The following is a 17,696-nucleotide window of genomic DNA, read 5'->3' on the forward strand; positions in this document are numbered from 1 at the left end:
AACCCAACTGAATAATTACATTTCCCATAGGTGCATAGGGTTATATTTGGGCCTGTATCACTTCAGAGGCTAGGACCATCAGCCACCAAGTCTAACATTAGAAGGTTGCAAGTGAATTAGGTGCTGCATGGTACAGCAAATATTCCTTCCCGAGTCTGAATATACACAGACCCTGTGCCTAAGGAGGCCTTTGGTGTGGTGCAGATTGTCTTACACTTGATGCTGAACTCGATCAGAAACCAGTGGATTGTGTCGAAAGCTTCTTTCAGATGGTTACACTTCTGTAGGTTCATCAGGAATCTGCAACTTTTGCAGTCTGTCAATAGACCTCTTAGGAGTCGGGACCCTACGTTAAATACAATGCAGATGTCATAACATGTAATCCCCATGGCATCATACACCTGATTGTCAATTAGGAAGAGAAGGGTTAAAAACGTTGGCACCTGTAAGCGGACAGTCTTGCCTAAGGATAATAAGGGCACAAAAATGATAATTGCACCAAACAAGTGCCTAGCACCCACAGTTTTTTTTTTATTTGAGTAATGACATTGGGAGAGGTTCCAAGTTTGTGGAACAGTCAAAAGGGAGTGCTTTGATTAACTGTCACCAAAGGACTAGAATGAGGCATTTGGGCTTTATTCAGTTGGGATGCTTTCCTTCACCCAATATTATAAGTAGTGTAGCTATTGGTCAATTTATTTCCAGGTTGTTCGTATAAGTCTCTAATAAGATGTTAATTTGCACCTTGTTGGTACACATTTTGAAGTGTCTTTCTAATACTGGTTGCAAGAGCAGAACAGATATCATAGGGAAGGGGCAAGAGGAAGGACACCTGTGGTACCCATCATAGCAAACTAATTAGATCAATTCTAGGGGAGCTCGGACACCTCAGTGTTTTAACTTTCCCAGCGTTGTATAGCGGTCAGTAGAGTCCGGGGCCGATTAGAGGTACAGTATCATTAGGCTGGTTTTTTGGTCTTGGATAAAGGTGAAGAGTTGATCTCCTCTCCCATTTATCAGCATGATTTCATTCCCTGACCTCAGCCAAAAGCCGGACGATTTATGGTGTGGCACGTGTTCCTGCAGCAGGCCCCTTTCAAAATTCTACTGGGTAAAAGTGGTCAGGAAAAGGTCAATGTTTGGCCAGTACCCGTAGATTTGCAGTTCGGATGAGGATGGTTTATTTTCAGGAACTGGAACACTTGTGTGGGAGGTGAGGAGATGCTCATCTATCTGGCGATATTGATTGTGCTGAAAAGACAGCTTCATGGATGATATAAGGCAGGGTTTCACCAGGACATTGGATACATCATTGTCAGAGCTAGCTTTTTTTTTTTTACCTCCGCCTGCCTTCACATGTGCTTGAAGGGTACACAAAGATTCACCTGCCCATTGGGAATGGGGGGGGGGGGGGGGGGGGGGGAACTGTGCTAAGAAATTGGCAAAATAGGACTCTTGCAAAAGCTTTATTCAATTACATTCATGGCATTTATAGAGCGCGCAGCTACCTATAAAGGAGGCGTCCTGGTGCTACATAGAGCGCGCAGCTACCTATAAAGGAGGTGTCCTGGTGCTACAGGAAAGCTCACATAAGTGTAGGAGGAACTAAAGATTATACAACTGTACAACAGGTATCAAACAAAGGTTTTGAGATAGAGTCTAAAGACAGATTCCAAGGGGCTGCAGCACAGACTGAGCAGCAATATGTTCCACAATTTGGTGGCCAGATACGTGAAGGAGCACCCGCCTCTTCTGGCTTTGCATATGGGGGGGGGGGGGGGGGGCATAACTTGAGGTTGTTGGACCTCAGAGCTCTGGACTGGTGGTAAGGCTTAAGTCTACTCCTAAGGTACAGAGGGTCCTGTATGACTAAAGGATCTAAAGCCGAAATTAAATGCCTTAAACTGGATTCTCTTAAATACAGGACGCCAGTGAAGATGCTGCAGGTAAGGAGGCACTGGTGTAAGAGGGGGGCCGATCTCAAGATGAGGTGAGCAGCACAGTTCTGGATAATTTAGAGCCTTCAGATTAGAAAAGCCGATAGACCAAAATATAAGCTATTAGCATAATCCAGTTTTGCCATATCCAGAGCGTGCACAGAGGCTTTACAGGAGCCCACCGGAATGATGTGGAGCATTCCCAGAGCTCAGAGGGTGGCAAATCAAGAAGTGGAAAGGAACCTAATTTGGGGTTCAACAGTAAGAATTGTGACAAATTTTCCCCGAAGTTTATGGCCATCAGAGCTGAGGGAGGGGCAGTAAGAGTACAGGTGGCCACCAGAGACTCAGCTGGGGGAAAAGACTTTCTGGCAAAAAACCCAAAAAAACCTCAGTTTTCTCTAAGCTAAGTTCAGCTTGACAGCTTCCCTACATCCATTCCACCACAACTTGAAGTAACTCCAAGTTGCGGGCGTGTTTTCATGCAAGGCCAAAAAAAGCTGGGTGTCATCCACGTAGGAGACCACCCACACCCCCCAGGACTCCACTAGTCTAGCCAAAGGTTCTAGATAGATATTAAAAAGGAGGGGCTAATCGCTGAACCCTGGGGAATGCCACAAACCAGAGGTTTGGAAGAAGAGGTGGAAGGAAGACTGCTTGGGGGCGATCACACAGGAAGGATTTAAGCCAGTGCACAGCCGGGCATCTGACACCAATTCTCTTGATTTTGTCAAGTAAGATGGTATGAGAGACATTATCAAAAGGTCAAAGACAACTCCAAAACCATGACCATCACAGGACAGCTCTGATTGAGTTTTTCCTTAAAGAATTCAGAAACCTCAAGTAGGGCGGATTCGGTACCATAGCCCGTGCAAAAAACACTGACTCCAAGAACTAGGACCATCTTTCAACAACTGGCAACAGGATCTCATTGCATGGATAATAGCAGATGAGCTCCAAATGCAAACAGTACACACAGATGACAGAGGATCGGTCTGAATGGAGGAACTGTACAAAACACCGACAGATTATTTGGGCTCAGTTTCTGATGAGGTGAAATGAGTTAATTTAAATTCTTGTAAATTACCCAATCGAGATAGAATGTATAGCAATATCAAAGTGAGTGCCTGATTCTAGCAATGCGTTGGTGCTCACTGAAATATATATAAGCTATCAAAAGTGTCACTAGAGGTGTGGTTGTAGGTGCAGATAATGCAAATCACCCAGGAAAGATGCCTTGATCTTAGATAATAGGCACCAACCACAAGAAAAAGGATACAATTTATGGAAAGATGCAAGATTTACCACCTGATCCTTTATTGTATTGCTGTTGGGATTTTTTTGTTCTTGTACTGCATAAAGTTGTATACCATATTCATTGGATATACAATAAAATGTTTCAGACACAAGTATCTAGGGACACGCAATTCACAAGACCCACAACAAGGATAGGAACTTACTCTTGTGTCCCTTTTCAGAATTACCCGTTCGAAGTCCAAAAGGATTTTCTTTTGGAAAGAAAGTGTGTGAATGCTAGGGTTTCTTCCATTGAGCTGATGGAGCACCCCATGTAGCCTTGTACAAATTTATCCAATCTGTCAATGGCTACGCACCTGTTATAACTATAATATTGAAGTCCCAACCTCTTGTGGTCATTGTTCAGCTATTTGCATAGTAGGAGGATGCAGCATTCTGCATGGAATGTACTAGGTGGTCGGATTTGCGTTCATGCTATTTGGCGGTCCGAAACCAACATCCCTTTCTTCTGTGACAAACTAGATTGCTGGAGTAATGGTCTCCATTGGGGGCAGGGGGGGGGGGGGGGGGGAACCATAAGCTATCACTGGAGAAACCCCTGTAGATGGGAACCTAGCTACCCCACATGTTTCAACATCATGATTTCAACCAATGGAACAACACTGGTAAATCCAAACAAAGGGATGTCTAGACTTGCTACCACGTGAATCCTTTGAAGCCCTGAGTGAGAAAGTCCTACTGCAAAAATCTAATTTGGAATAGAATCTCCAACTACTGCATTCTTAAGAGGGCCACAGACCTTGTGTAACCTCCTTCCTCGAATTCAGGTGTCCTGCACCTAATCTGGCCATTGGTAGACTAGTAAGCAAAGGTGTATCACAGGTCTATTCTACTCTGCTCATTAATGCAGCAGACAGATATGCTGCACTTAAATCCAGATTGAAGAACAACTTAAGCCCATAAGACAGTGGTGACTGGATCAAAGCTGAATAGCCTCTTGTTAGCGACCAATTGAAACTATACTAAGCATGACCCAATTTAAGTATTTTCACAGAGCCTACTGTAAGCCAGACTTTTTGACAGATAGGCAAGTGACGTACCAAATTGCCTGGGATTTCAGACTGGTTAGGGATCTCCTGCATGTTACATAGCGATGTGCTTTGATTAAAAAACACTGGCTGCAAGCCCCACAGGACAGATCAGCTGTTGTAGAATTTACATTCCCTTAAACTTGCACTTCTAGGTCTTTTGGAGGAGGGTCAATCCTTTTCTGAATGGTTTGAGACACCTGCTGGACAAAAGGGGTATTTCTAAATACTGGTGACTGGCTACTGCTTAATCACCCACGAGAGGTTGAGAAGGACAGATTGGGGATTTTCAACCGAATATTCTACTCCTAAAAGGCTGACGATGCCCATCTAAGCATAGCAAGATGGAGGAGGCGGATGGTTAGAACACTTTCTAGTCTCATGGCACAAGCGGCCTAATGCTGAAGTTGGTCCCGTGATGTCTCAATATAAGAGCTCCTGATGTCTATCACAAAATGTATGTAAAAGCATTGTAACTATACATAAAGCAAATATAATTTTAAAGATTCAGATGACAAGTTTTTTTTTTTTAATAAAGAAAAATAGCTAGCAAGTGCTGTACGGTCGATTACCTGTGCTCTGTACATTTTATTACAAAGACATAACATACCCTGGATAACACAGAAAAGTATTATTGGGCCGGTATGCCAATAGGATACCGTGCCAAAGTAAAGACAAGTCTCCAAGAGAAAACATGCACTGTATATGTAACGAAGTGTGAGTTCTGGTTGCAGACACACTTATTTCTATACTATGCCTAATGTTATAGAACAAGCAATAAGTTGATATTATTTGTAACCCGTCAAATAAACAGTAACAGACAATACTCACATATCACCCACCCACAATCGCCAGCAACTAAAATGAAATAAACATAATGTTGGCCATTATATAAAGTATCTAATTGAGAATGTGACTTTGAGGGTATGTTGTGCCACTACTTAGCTGAGGATACAGTACAGATTAGTTTTGTGAAACATCTAATCCAGCTGTGAAAAAGTATGCTGGCTCAATAAACCAAGGTTAATAACACTTATGTGGATAACCGCAATTATTTCCTGCAAAAGCAAAATGATACTACAGCATCTTCTAATTTACTATTAAAGCGATGTGATCCCTCTAGAAAGGCTAACAAGCAAACAAAAGCTTAATAACCGGTGACTGTCCAACAGGGCAATAGTTATTAAAGAATGGGAAGAGCTTTTAAATTACTTTTCAATGAGTAGCATTAAATATTTCCAGAGACATTAAATTCTTGACATCATGCACTTGGTGTGTCGAAGGATAGTTCGATACTCACAAGATTCATCGGATTTGACACTTGGGTACAGATCACATTCTGGGTCGCTGTCAGTAATTGTGACTTGAAGCTGAAGTACCTGTCCTTCTGAAGAGTTATCGACTGGAACCTCATTCCATTTAGAATTGACAAAAATGTATTCATAATACCTGCACAAGAAATTAACGTCATCTATCAGAAAAAAAAAATTGTAACAATTTCCAACCTTCACTGTTTCCCAAGAGGTCTACTAGCAGACATCTATCCAACACATTATACAATACTCAAGCACCGACTATATGAAGGCAACCTGTACAGTGAAAACCGATGGACACTATTTAAACAGTAAATTCTCCGCAACCTATGGCATTAAGTTGATTAAATCTGCGTAATATAGTAGTAGGTCTTCTAAAAGATTAGAAGTGGATTCAGGTTTGGGCCCTCACGAACAAACGCGGTGAGCGGGGAACTACACAGAGGATTCTGCGTTCAGTTTACCAGGCAGGGGGCTGCCATTCTTTCATATCACAAGGTTGTTCAACTCAAGTAAGTTTCTATTTTGAACTCTTTAGATCAGCTTCCAAACAAGGGCGTAATGTGCTGCTGATGAGGATATTCAGATCACTGAGGAAGAAAGATCACTCAAGTAGAGAGTATACATACTCATTCAGAAGGTTAATGCATTCTGTCATTCGCAGAAGACACTTGACCAAATGAGACTTAACAGATATATTCCTTAAATCTTGCTACAAACAGCTGAATGGTTATGGATGTAACAAGTCAGTTCATACTCCCATTAAGTTCTGCTTTTGTTGGCTTTGCAAAGGATTTATATACCCAAATCAGAAACGGGTGTAAATTACAACATGCTTTAGTTAAAACCTGGTTGTACTTTATTTCAGTTATGCTAATTTACTAAACGTTCCGATTTAAGCACACGTAAATCATACATGTTTTGAGTAAATGCAATGAATACACAAAAAGCTGACAAAGCCATTTCTCGAACAATGTGAATGGGTACTCTACCCTAAGTAGAATGTGTGGGACTGTGGTAAATTTGAGCAAGTTCTTCAATAACGTTTGGGTCAAATTTGCCCCCAATTGGAATGATACAGTATGGGATTAAAGAAAGGATAACAAAACAGAGCAAAACCTTTAACGTTATTAACAAAACCAATAGCAAATGGTCCAAGAGGGTGAGTGGAATGCACTCGCCCAACTGTAGTCTTACACCACTGATGTTTAACTCAGTCTCCTTGGCCCCTAAATACAGAACCTCTGAATCTCTAAAGATGCAGGGTTTCACATCGGTAGAGGGGACACTCTCAAAAACTGTCGAAAACACATGCTTAGTGTGCGTACCAGGGGTGGGGTGAGAGGAACTAGGGGGGGGGGGCGGCTAGTCCTGTGCCTATCCTTTGTTCTGGCAACGGCTTGTGCTCACAGAGACAGCTGTAGGTTACTCTACATGACTGTGCCCTATTGTGAGACAGTCTCCAGACCCAACAGGCAATGGCAGAGGTGTGGAGGCAAGGAACTGAATCAAGCAGACAGGTGAAAGAGGGAGACTGGTGTGAGTGAAAGTGAGTGCGTCTCTGCCACTGCACGTCTATGCAACTACCAGAGTTTCATTTGCATGTCTGCCTCGCATGCATATACACTGGTATCTGGGCACACATTGGCAAACTCTACTATGTAATTTGGAACTCCCTCCATGCAAAGTACTGTCATACCATGCTATGGTACTCCCATTATAAGTTGGATGGCATTTTAACCTATTTTGATTAGTTCGCAAAACTGTAAAAAGAACCCCATTAAACTCCCAAAGGGCGCATAGTTAGCTTATTACAACTGCTTTACTCTACTTAACATGGTGTTTCTACATAGTATAACCAGTTTGAAAGCTAGCAAGCTACCACTCAAGTCACCAATGAAAAGGACACCGTGAAAAAGAATAATTGTCAATTCCTATTGCTTGGTTCTCTTTAAAGCAAAACCTTGAGATTGTTTCAACTTCAGAGATTGTCTTGCTTAGACCCTTGACTAAGACAAAGGGATTAACTATTAGAAAAGGGAACAAGGAAACCCAGAGAGGAGTTTGGTGCAAGGCTGGGTCTGGCTGAGTAGCACACAATACTGCAGCATAATGGTCTTATTTACAGATGGTGCTCACAGTAGGTCCTCTACCTGGATGCATAACTAGAAGTTACTTGCAACTTTTCCTTCTCAAACTGGCAAATAGAGACTTTCAACATGTGGCTTGCCACAACTACATTTCAGTCTTAGTCTCAGACGTAGCGATGATATTGTCAGGCAGTACCTCAATCAATGTAAGTGATTACACGCTACCAAGAGTCAAACCAGTTAGAGCTCCACGGCATCAATGAAAGAACATCAGCAAAGTGTAACTTTAATTCAGCATGATTTACTAATCAAATATAGTTCGTTTTATAAACAGTTATTTGGACCTCAAACATTTTTTATTTTTGTAATTACACAACTTGGTCCCAAACTATCCCATCAGCTTTTTATTTTCATTAGTTACTGCAACAGTACATGGAAAGATATGGTCTCAAATTCCCATCACTGCCCCCAAGCCGAGTTGTAATCATATGTTGGCAGACCTGCACAAAATATTTGAAAAAATTAATTATCGGAATTTTAGTGTTTAAGATATTGAAGTTTTAATGCGAGACAAAATTACTTGGCAAAAGTCATTTGAAAAATAAATGGCCTTTTATTCCGTATTGCAAAGAACTACATATACAGAAATTTATACAACAAAATAAATAGATCACTATTAAACCACAGAAAAGGAGGACAGTATATCGCCTCAAAGTTTTTTATATTCTTGAGTACATGAACATGAAAAGTAATAACGATCACATTATATATAGAAAAATGTTCCAGTAGCATATTACAATAAGGTGCATTTCCAATTCATGCCCAATAGGTGTATACAAAAATACAAATACAGAAATGCACTGTGCCATTATTGTGGACGCTATGGCTCTTGTAGGTATACAGCTCTCAAAAGCTGTAAGCTAATAGGCTGGCAAGTATGCATCCCTGCAATGGTTAACAAATACTTTTTAGAGAGGAAAATGTCGAAGCCCAAAAAACATGCATTATAATATCACTATTAAATAACAAAGGAAACTATGGCACCATTCTCAACCTCTACTTCCCATCTAAAATTATTGATGGTTAAAAATAGAAAACCATGTTCACAACAACCACATTTTAGAAAACCATGTTCACAACAACCACATTTAGACACATTATGGATAACTGCTGGTCGGGCTCCAGAGTCTTATACTACACAGAATCAGCTTCAGTCAATGCATCTCAGGGCCAGTAGGATTTCGATACTGGACTATGGGAACAAGCCCGACGTCAGGGAACCCCAGCATTGCAACCACAAGGTCAAAACAGTGCAGCTAGACTTATATTTGGCATCGAATTGAAACAAATGTAAAACTGATCCTTGTTAAGCCTCGAATGACTGCCATCTTCAAATTCAAATCCAGTTCAAGCTCAAGGGTGCTACATACGGTGCTCCAAGTGATCGGAACAGCCCAAAAATGTGTGTAAGCATGGACCTGAGATGTATACCAACGCAGAAACCTAGGACTATCCCTCTACTTGTTCGCCAGTTTAACTAGCTACTAGTACATGGATTATGGTGTATCATTCAAAAGCACGCCGGCTACTTCCCTGATGCAGAGGACAGAGGGTTGAGGTTCAGGTGCTGTGTGCACGGAAGGAGTGGTCACAACTCACAGCACTGAAGCTCCCACTGTGCACCCTAAAATAAACTGCTGAGGCCTCAATAGCCTGTGTGAGGGGAGACTGTGTTCTGGTGGGCTCAATCTAGACAGAGGCCCAGCGGCTGCAAATAAAAGTGTGTCTGGGAAAGAAAAGCCAGCTTAAGGAGACACTTAAGTTGGGAGGCATGCAACATGCAGGGTGAAACTAGGAGACATGAATGGAGGACTGTTATATCAGGTGTTAGTGCCCATAAAGTGGAGTCCTCCTGTGGAAAGGGAGCCCCCCTCTTTCTCTCGTAAGAAAGTAAACCATGCCTGAGGCAGAGAGCCACACTGCTGCTGTGAGTGAACCTGATCCCAATGTGGACCATATTACACTGGGGGTGCCTCCTCTTCTCTAGTAGCATTAAGTCAAGACAGATCCCCCATAAACACAATATTGAATGATACATTTTAAGAGCTCCCGGACCCTCATCACAAACCTCTTGCGAATAAGCGACTACAGCAACTGAGGGACTGGCGCTCAAACCACAGGCACAAAGCTGTTCCTGCAGGCCACTGATCATACCAGCCAGAAACTTCATAAGGTAAGATGTGATATTCGTGGGAAAATAATTTTGGGATGCTGTAGGCAGAATTAAAAAGTCAGGCAGAAAAGGAAACTCATAACTTAAGAACACAGTGAAAAACACTCCAGACAACTGTTGGAGACTCAGAAGCTCCCCACAGAGCGGGTGAAGACAGAAGGTAGCGCAGACAGCAGCAACATTCACGTAATGGGGGTTTCTGAGGGAGATCAATGGCACCCACACGGAACACTTTCTTGATGTCTGGATCCATTTCAGGGTACCAGAGGCAGAGTGGTCTGCCTGTTTTGAGACTGAGCAAGTTCCCAATGTGCTGGCTCAGAAGTCACCTCCGGGTGTCCAGCCCAATGTCAAGGGCTCAGTGGCATATGAATCCACAAGCATCCCCATTTTACTGGGCTACACTAAACAAGTGCAGAAGCAAAGAAAACCCATCGACAGGGTAAAATGGAAACCACATGCCACATGGTACTCCAACCCTTGAAATGCAAAGTCTTCAAGGAAAAGGCATTCTTTGAAACCCCAGAGGAAGCTGAACTCAAAGTCCAAACCGCTGGTCCTAAATGTCAAAAGAACATGCAATGAAGACCTACTTTAGGTCCAACCGAGAGGGGGCATGGGGCAAAGATGCCGACTTAAAAGAGTGCATAAATTGGCAAGGCTCTGGCCCAACTGCCAAGACCCTGCACTCAATTCGGGACCTGCTACAGACAGTTCAAAGCCAGACCCAGACTCCGCCAGATCGAGGGCATCTCCGGCCTAGCTCTGGTTCTACAGCCCTGGTGTCGGATGTCCACAATCACTCAAGCACCTCAATGCTTATCTACATCTGGACTGTGGTATTGCTCTAAAAAGGGGTAAAGACCATAGGAAGATACGTGGTCTGCAAGTACAACCCAGCTACAAGAGAAGACAACCTGCCTAGCCACACAACAACCCGTTAAGATACACCTTGCCATAATGCTCAGACTAACCTAGCTTATTACTGGACACTTAAAGCTTGCAAAACAATTCAGTTAATCAAGGCCCAAGAGGTTAAATCACACCTTTATCACTGCGAATAAGTTGCGGGGTTAGTTTTGGGATTAGTTTTACTAGGGTTCTAGTGTGCTCTAGGATGCCATTGGAGAGTCAAATGGTGTCTTTGGCAAACCTAACAACGGATATTATTTCTAAATACAGGGTGAGTGGAGAGGATGGGGTTAAGAATTGTTCAGTGTTCTTATTTACCTTACATTTTTCTTTAGTTATTTGGTTTGCATATTTTCTTTAGTTATTATTGGCACATACATGGTCTTGCTACCCATTGGGTGCATCTCTCAAAATGTCTGAAAGCACAAACAACGGTGAACCACAAACAGTATGGTTCCTACCTGGAATGCGAATGGCTTATTTGATAAGAATAAGTCCTCTTCTTACAGTAAACGTACTTGATGAGGACCAAAGGCCAGATATATCATTCTCATTCAAAAATCAGGGATGTGTGATTTGCACAGAGACTGCTTAGAAAGGCAAGCCAATTTGTGATGAAACTTTACCTTTAGGGTAGAAACCGCAAAGGTGCAGAAAACCTCGGCCCCAGCATTTTATTTCCGAAACCGGTAACTATTTTCTTTTTTAAAGCAGGTGCTGCTTTACAAAACAGGTTTCCAGTTTGATAACAGATCAGGGTGTTGTCAGACTACTGACACGATTCTCAGAGGGGAAGGTGTCTCAAGGGACGCCTTCCACTTTGTGAATCAGTTACCACCCCAACTTGGGACAGTAAATGCTTGTTGGTCATAGTCCTATAGACTCAGAGGAAAACGTTAGCAGTCTTCTTAAAACTGTTCCTCCATGTGTAATGTGGTGCTACAAAATTAGCACAAACTGAGGGCAGACTCAATGGCTTCTAAATGTACCTCTAGCAACAACCTACATCTGCAGATATAATAAAGGGACAGGTATGAATTCCCAGTTGTATTAGAGAAGTCAGTGCAGGAGTGGGTGTCGCTCAACTGCTTTCCAAGGCTGAAAGAACAGTACCTAGATAAAAGTATGATCAACTGACTGGGGTCATCAGAGTTATTAATCTTTTTAAACAAACTGGCACAGTAACGTGTTGAATTAGACTAGTCGCAATACATAGGCCAACAGGCACTCCTAATACGTGGCTGGCAAGGACCAGTATAAATACTGGTCTTCACTGATATCTACTGAAGTACAGAATTTTATACCATTTATTATGGAACTTTTAAGATGGTGTTTCCAATGTGTACTTGCTACACGAGGACTCCGCATCACTCAATAGTTCCTCTGTGACAAAAACACACCAGCTGGAGCTCCATCCGGTGCAGTACTCCGTTATACATGCCCAGACCAGTTAGCCAGACAGGCACGTCCAGACTTTGCAGATATCCTCCTCGGGACCACTTAGTTTGATGAACTACTTCAGGGTACAATGGTTGAATGTGCGATATTTTGCCCCTTCACACCAATCTTGCTAAATACCCCATTCATCAACTACTATACACCACAAGAATATATACAGGGCTACCAAGTGGTTTTGCACCATATGAAATTTATCTGGCACAAAGCCGTATCACACAAGACTAACAAAACTAACTAAAGTGCTACTGGATAAAAACTAATCATGGATTTACACAGATGTGAGCATTTGACAGACCTAGAGGTGTGGAAGGGGGATGGGTACATGCATATTGAGCCTAGCACCTAGTGTGACTGTAAACTATGATGCAGTTAACAGATTTCAAAATGTTACATGTAAAGTGGGGAACCTACAGCCCAGAAAGAAGCAGTATCAATCAGCCTCTGCGTAGATTGAAGATGTGCAACTGTGCATAGAGAATAAAGCCAAGAGGTTAGATAGGCTCATAACATGGGCACTCACGCATTGAAATTTAACAGCAGAACATGGCTGCTGTAATTTAATAACCTGGCTTGTGCCACTTAAGAATGAGGGGAGGAGAACATGGAGCAGTGGGTCTGGGAACCAGGAAGGCAGGTAAATGTATGTGCGGGGCGGAGTCATTATGAGGAGATACGGGGATGAAAAACATTTAGTATTTTTTCTTTTAACACAATATGCCTCCTCACATCTTTAGCCGCATGCACGCAGCAAGGAAGGTGGAAATATGCAACATGAGGTTGTGTGGTTAAGTACCAAAAAGGAGTGTTTGCCACAACAGAGTTTTAAGCAACAAAGACCTGTAACATTCACCAGCTTCTCCATATATTTTTGGTGGCTTGGGTTATAAACACTTCCATGTTTATACCTACCCAAAAAGAGGGATATGTTGTGCTGTTTCTGCTTCTCTGGGTCTCTTTAGTTTGTGTTGCTCACACTCTAATCTGGATCATGTCCCGTTACCCATGTTTACCAGGTGTGTGCCTCGCTCTCTGCTCTCAATCGGTTGTGACTAAATCCTACTCACTCACTCATGTGCCTTGGACCCATTTCTCATCTGCCAGGAGTCTTGGTAAGCTCTCATCGGTATTGTCTACTAGTCTCTTTATCAAGCTTATGTTCCACACTACCCTATCGTCTGGCTAATGTCCACCTCTACTCTTTTACTCAGCTTGCGTCTCATTCCACACTGATCTAGGCATTTCCTTCCTGCCATATCAGTGGCATGCCTCAACACAGTTCTCATTCATCTGGTGTTCTCGGCCCACAGTTACCTGCCTAATGCCGAATTCGCCTCCTGACCTACTGTATATCTCGCATGCTTCTCACATCCACCATCTCCCAGGGTCCCCTCTCACAATCTTGTACCTCAATCCCATCACTCACAAGTGAAGTTGTAGGACTGCCCAAATTTGCTAGCAAAAGCTCCTTTTGGGCCAGCTTCCAATTCAACATATAAGAGCATGTCAGTGAAGCCCTACAATGCTTCCAGTGAACATGGTTTAGAAATAAAAGTGCTAAATGCTTATCAGCAGTGCAACATCCTTTAGGCCATAAGTCCCCTAGTGTGGGGGAACGCGAAATGAAGTGAAAATGACAAAAGGGAGGTGAAGTGAACCTTTCAAGCTGAACTGCTGGTAATTATTCTAAGTGTATACCACTTCATCATTTTATCCTTGTGCATCATAAAGGAAGAAGACAAAACACATGCACAACATTCTTGCTTCGCCCCAAAATTGAAAGTCTGTAGAGTGTAAATATCCACTTCACTGATAAGAAGCAACAAGGCAGAAACAGGTCTGCAGTTGCCTGTGCTTTCTTTAAATGCAGTTTGAGGTTGACTGCTCCATTTAGGGTAGTCCAACGATGTTTTAGCCCATGGATAGTGTATTGCTGTAATGTACAGATGTACAAAAAAAACTTTGGAACAGAATGCACTCAAAATAAATTTCATCCATGAAATGTTAGGGACTCTAGTATCATACCACGAGATCTCTCAATGTTCCATGTACCCCATTCATTAAAAGAAAAAAATCTTTAGGAAAAAAAAAAACAGTAATTTTACAGGCAAATAAATATGCGGATGAATGCAAATTACAACACACATGCAAATACTATTTCATATCCATCCACCATGACTGTACCTAATCTACCCAGATCAAACTGTTTTAGCATGACAGGATTTATAATTATTGGAGATTATACACACACACACACACACACACTTACACTATGAAATCTCATTTTTAGCTTTATGTGGACAATGTTAAATGTAACTGCAACAGTACATATTCAACTAGTTCTCTACAGGAGGGCGAGCTTGCCTGTCAGGTACGAAGGGGTAACAACTGTGTAAGCACAATGCTACTCATTTCGACACAGCTACTTGGCCTTGTTCTTCAACATGCCGTTTAGTAAGTAAACTAGTAGCAATTTTGAGTCCTGTGCTAGGTCTGCTAAATATTTCCCCAATAATAGGAAACTGCCCAAAGACACCTCATATTAATTTATTTTTACTATGGGAGACAAACCGCATGTAGAATCTTATTTGTTCTTTGTTTTGTAGGAGGGACACTTCATTTACATTTACAATTCAGCCCTCTTTTTCCCCCCCATCGCTCCTTCTACTTCATGGTGAGCGTGGGTATCAGGACAAAAGCTGTAATGATGGAAGAAGGAATTGCGAAAGTGCTTAAGTGCAGGTAGAGCCCAAAAGGTGAGCTCTGTAGGAAATTCCCTTATCCTCTTTGGCTGTTCCGTTTTCTCCACGTGTCAATTTTCAGGACTAATCTGTGACGCCTGCAAGCATTTAACTTAGATGGGGCCGAATTAGCAAATTCACAATTGCATCTTGACTGCACAGAGCCCCCTCGTAAGGGCAGTAACACCAGCTTGCCAATTTAAATATATTTTCAGTAGAGAAACGAGGATGTAGACAAGGTTTGAGCACAACACAGTCTGGCTTTATATTATTGGGGTGTAGTCTACTCTACCAAACAAATCCGAACATCATTAAAATAAACAAAAAAAGTGTCCTTAACCCCTTCCATGCGGCGCAAATTCCGCCGCGGTGCTGACCGTTTCTTGCGCGGGCGGGCTCATGACGGAACGGTTCCGTCATGAGCACAGCTCAACCGACGCTCATGACGGAACCGTTCCGTCATGAGCATGGAAGGGGTTAAAAACCAACCAGCTTTGTGAAAAAGGCCCGGTAAACTAACAATTACAGGGCGCACGGGATTTTTTTTTTTTTTTTTTTCACATGTTGTTAATTTACTTCAATCTTCATAAACAAAATGGTGCTCAGTCATTAAAGCATGGGCTCAAAAAATCTGTAAAACATCTTAAGAGCTTTAATCCAAGCAAGTATGTTTTAGGTTCATGAAGTCCCTCTGAAAATAAAGCTTTAAAAAAAATAAAAAACACAGTTACTCTACCATATCATTGTTCTTCAAACTCAAATAAAAACCCTCTACTTCGTTTTGTTTCAATCTCAAGCTTTAAAATTGTGTGGCAACTGTTACGTTTCATATAGGTACGCTAATATAGGTTCAGGTAACCTCGTACCCTTTCACCTACATCATCTCCCCTACATTTCACATGAACGAGGCTTTTAGGGACAGAACGCCTTATAGGGACTAAACCTTTCACCTAGTTCCAGGCAGGAGGAGGATTTTTTCCCAATCAATAGCGCTAGGAAGTCATCCTTAGCACAAATGAATAATTTAGGAGGATACTACCTAGGGGGGTATACCTCACCTTCCTCCTATCTACGCACAAGGTTTATCCCATAAGTCATCCTCATACTAAACAATGGCTAACACATGCACAAGAGACTCTGTATAAATACAGCACCTCTTGCTTTCAGTAGTTGAAGGGAACCAAGGCCGACACACTGACCAGAGACGCTGAGGCGCTTGCATGCAGTCGCTCCAGCTGACAGTGGTCTAACTATCCCTTGTGGGGTGTCCAACTCGAGACCAGGAGGAGGTCCCACACACTCACCATTCAGGTAATGGGGTTCAACTAAATCCTAGCAGGATTCTTGGCTCCTAGGCTTATTAGCTCTTTCGCACCTACTCACATGCTAGGTACACTTAGGTACATCTAGACAGGCATCGTAGGAGTATGCGCATTATTTTATAAATGCATTTTAGATTCATGTATATGTTCATGACGATTGCAAAATGGTAGAACTGTACTATTCCTTTTTATTCACTGTACTGCTGATCATAAATCTCTGCTATTGTGTAACAGTTGTAGCAGCACATATATTTTACACAAGAAGAACAACGGTGCAATAAAATCTTATTGTAAACATGCTCGACTGATTCTTCTGTGCAACTCTGAGACCAAATGAGCAAGCACGAGTGACTGGGTGAAAAGTAGTTAATTGTTTCCAAGAGTCTGAGGAATCCGGATTATTGTGTTCTGAGGTTGCCAAAAACTAATCTCTGATAAAAGGAGATTCTAGTGGTACTGTGAGCTAGCTAATGCAAACAAGGCTAACATGCGCAGTGGGGGTGCACAGAATCAGTCTACCACCAGACTCACAGTGTATGTTATTCAAAAGCGCAGGTCCTGCAGGGGTACTATAGGAACTACACAACACTTTTCAACTAACTTTGATTCACAGGTTAAGTATGTTTTATTGAAAATTGAGACACTTATGTAATGAGATCTACAAAGAATTTCTGTAGGAGCCATGAGGTACTAGGACTGTGAGAGTTCTGAAAACTCCGACTCCTTTTCTGATGCTACAAATAACCCTAAATTTCAGTGTCTGCTTCTTTGGATTCTAGACCACATACTGCAGTGGAAGAAAGGCCAGTGTAAATTGGATTTCTCATGGCCATATTACCATACACCTCCCAGTTGTGATAATCAGAATCCACAACCAAAAGCTTTTAAGAGATGACGCAACACAGGCATGAGCCTTGCCACGTAGATTCTTCTTCGGTTATTATGCCAATCCATTTAATACATTTCAAAGCCCAGTAAGATTCTATTTATTAAAGATAGTGTTTGTGCGAGTTTTTAGTTTTACCACAGAACTGGTTAAATAGACCCCGTTTATCAAGTGTATTAAACTCACGTTCGAAAGGTTGGGTTGTGTTTGTCTTCAAATAGCCAGTCATTTATAGGAAGAAGCTGAGCTGCTTAGTTATATAGTTTTATGCCTGCAACTCTGAGGCCTCCATCATATGGGATTCGACAGAGTTCCCAAATGACACCCCAGGGGATTTTCCAGCTTATAAGTAGTTAGTTAAGATGGAATGTAAGGTGTAAAAAAGCAGGGTGAATGATAAACAGGTAATTTTTTGACCTAGCCCAGTTATGTTTAGATTGCAGCATATTTTTGGTTCTAATG

General features: G+C 42.1%; 1 protein-coding gene across 3 annotated transcripts in view; it reads right to left on the reverse strand.

Moving 5' to 3' along the window:
- The window catches only part of HEXB (hexosaminidase subunit beta), a 285,155-nt gene that overhangs the window by 252,901 nt on the left and 14,558 nt on the right, over positions 1-17,696 (reverse strand). For all 3 annotated transcript variants that reach the window (XM_085632321.1, XM_085632320.1, XM_085632322.1), the window contains exon 2: positions 5,583-5,731. In XM_085632321.1, coding sequence (XP_085488447.1) covers positions 5,583-5,731 — 149 coding nt within the window. The remainder of the gene's footprint in view (positions 1-5,582; positions 5,732-17,696) is intronic.

Source organism: Triturus cristatus, chromosome 2_1 (assembly GCF_964204655.1).
Source record: "Triturus cristatus chromosome 2_1, aTriCri1.1, whole genome shotgun sequence".
Lineage (NCBI taxonomy): Eukaryota > Metazoa > Chordata > Amphibia > Caudata > Salamandridae > Triturus > Triturus cristatus.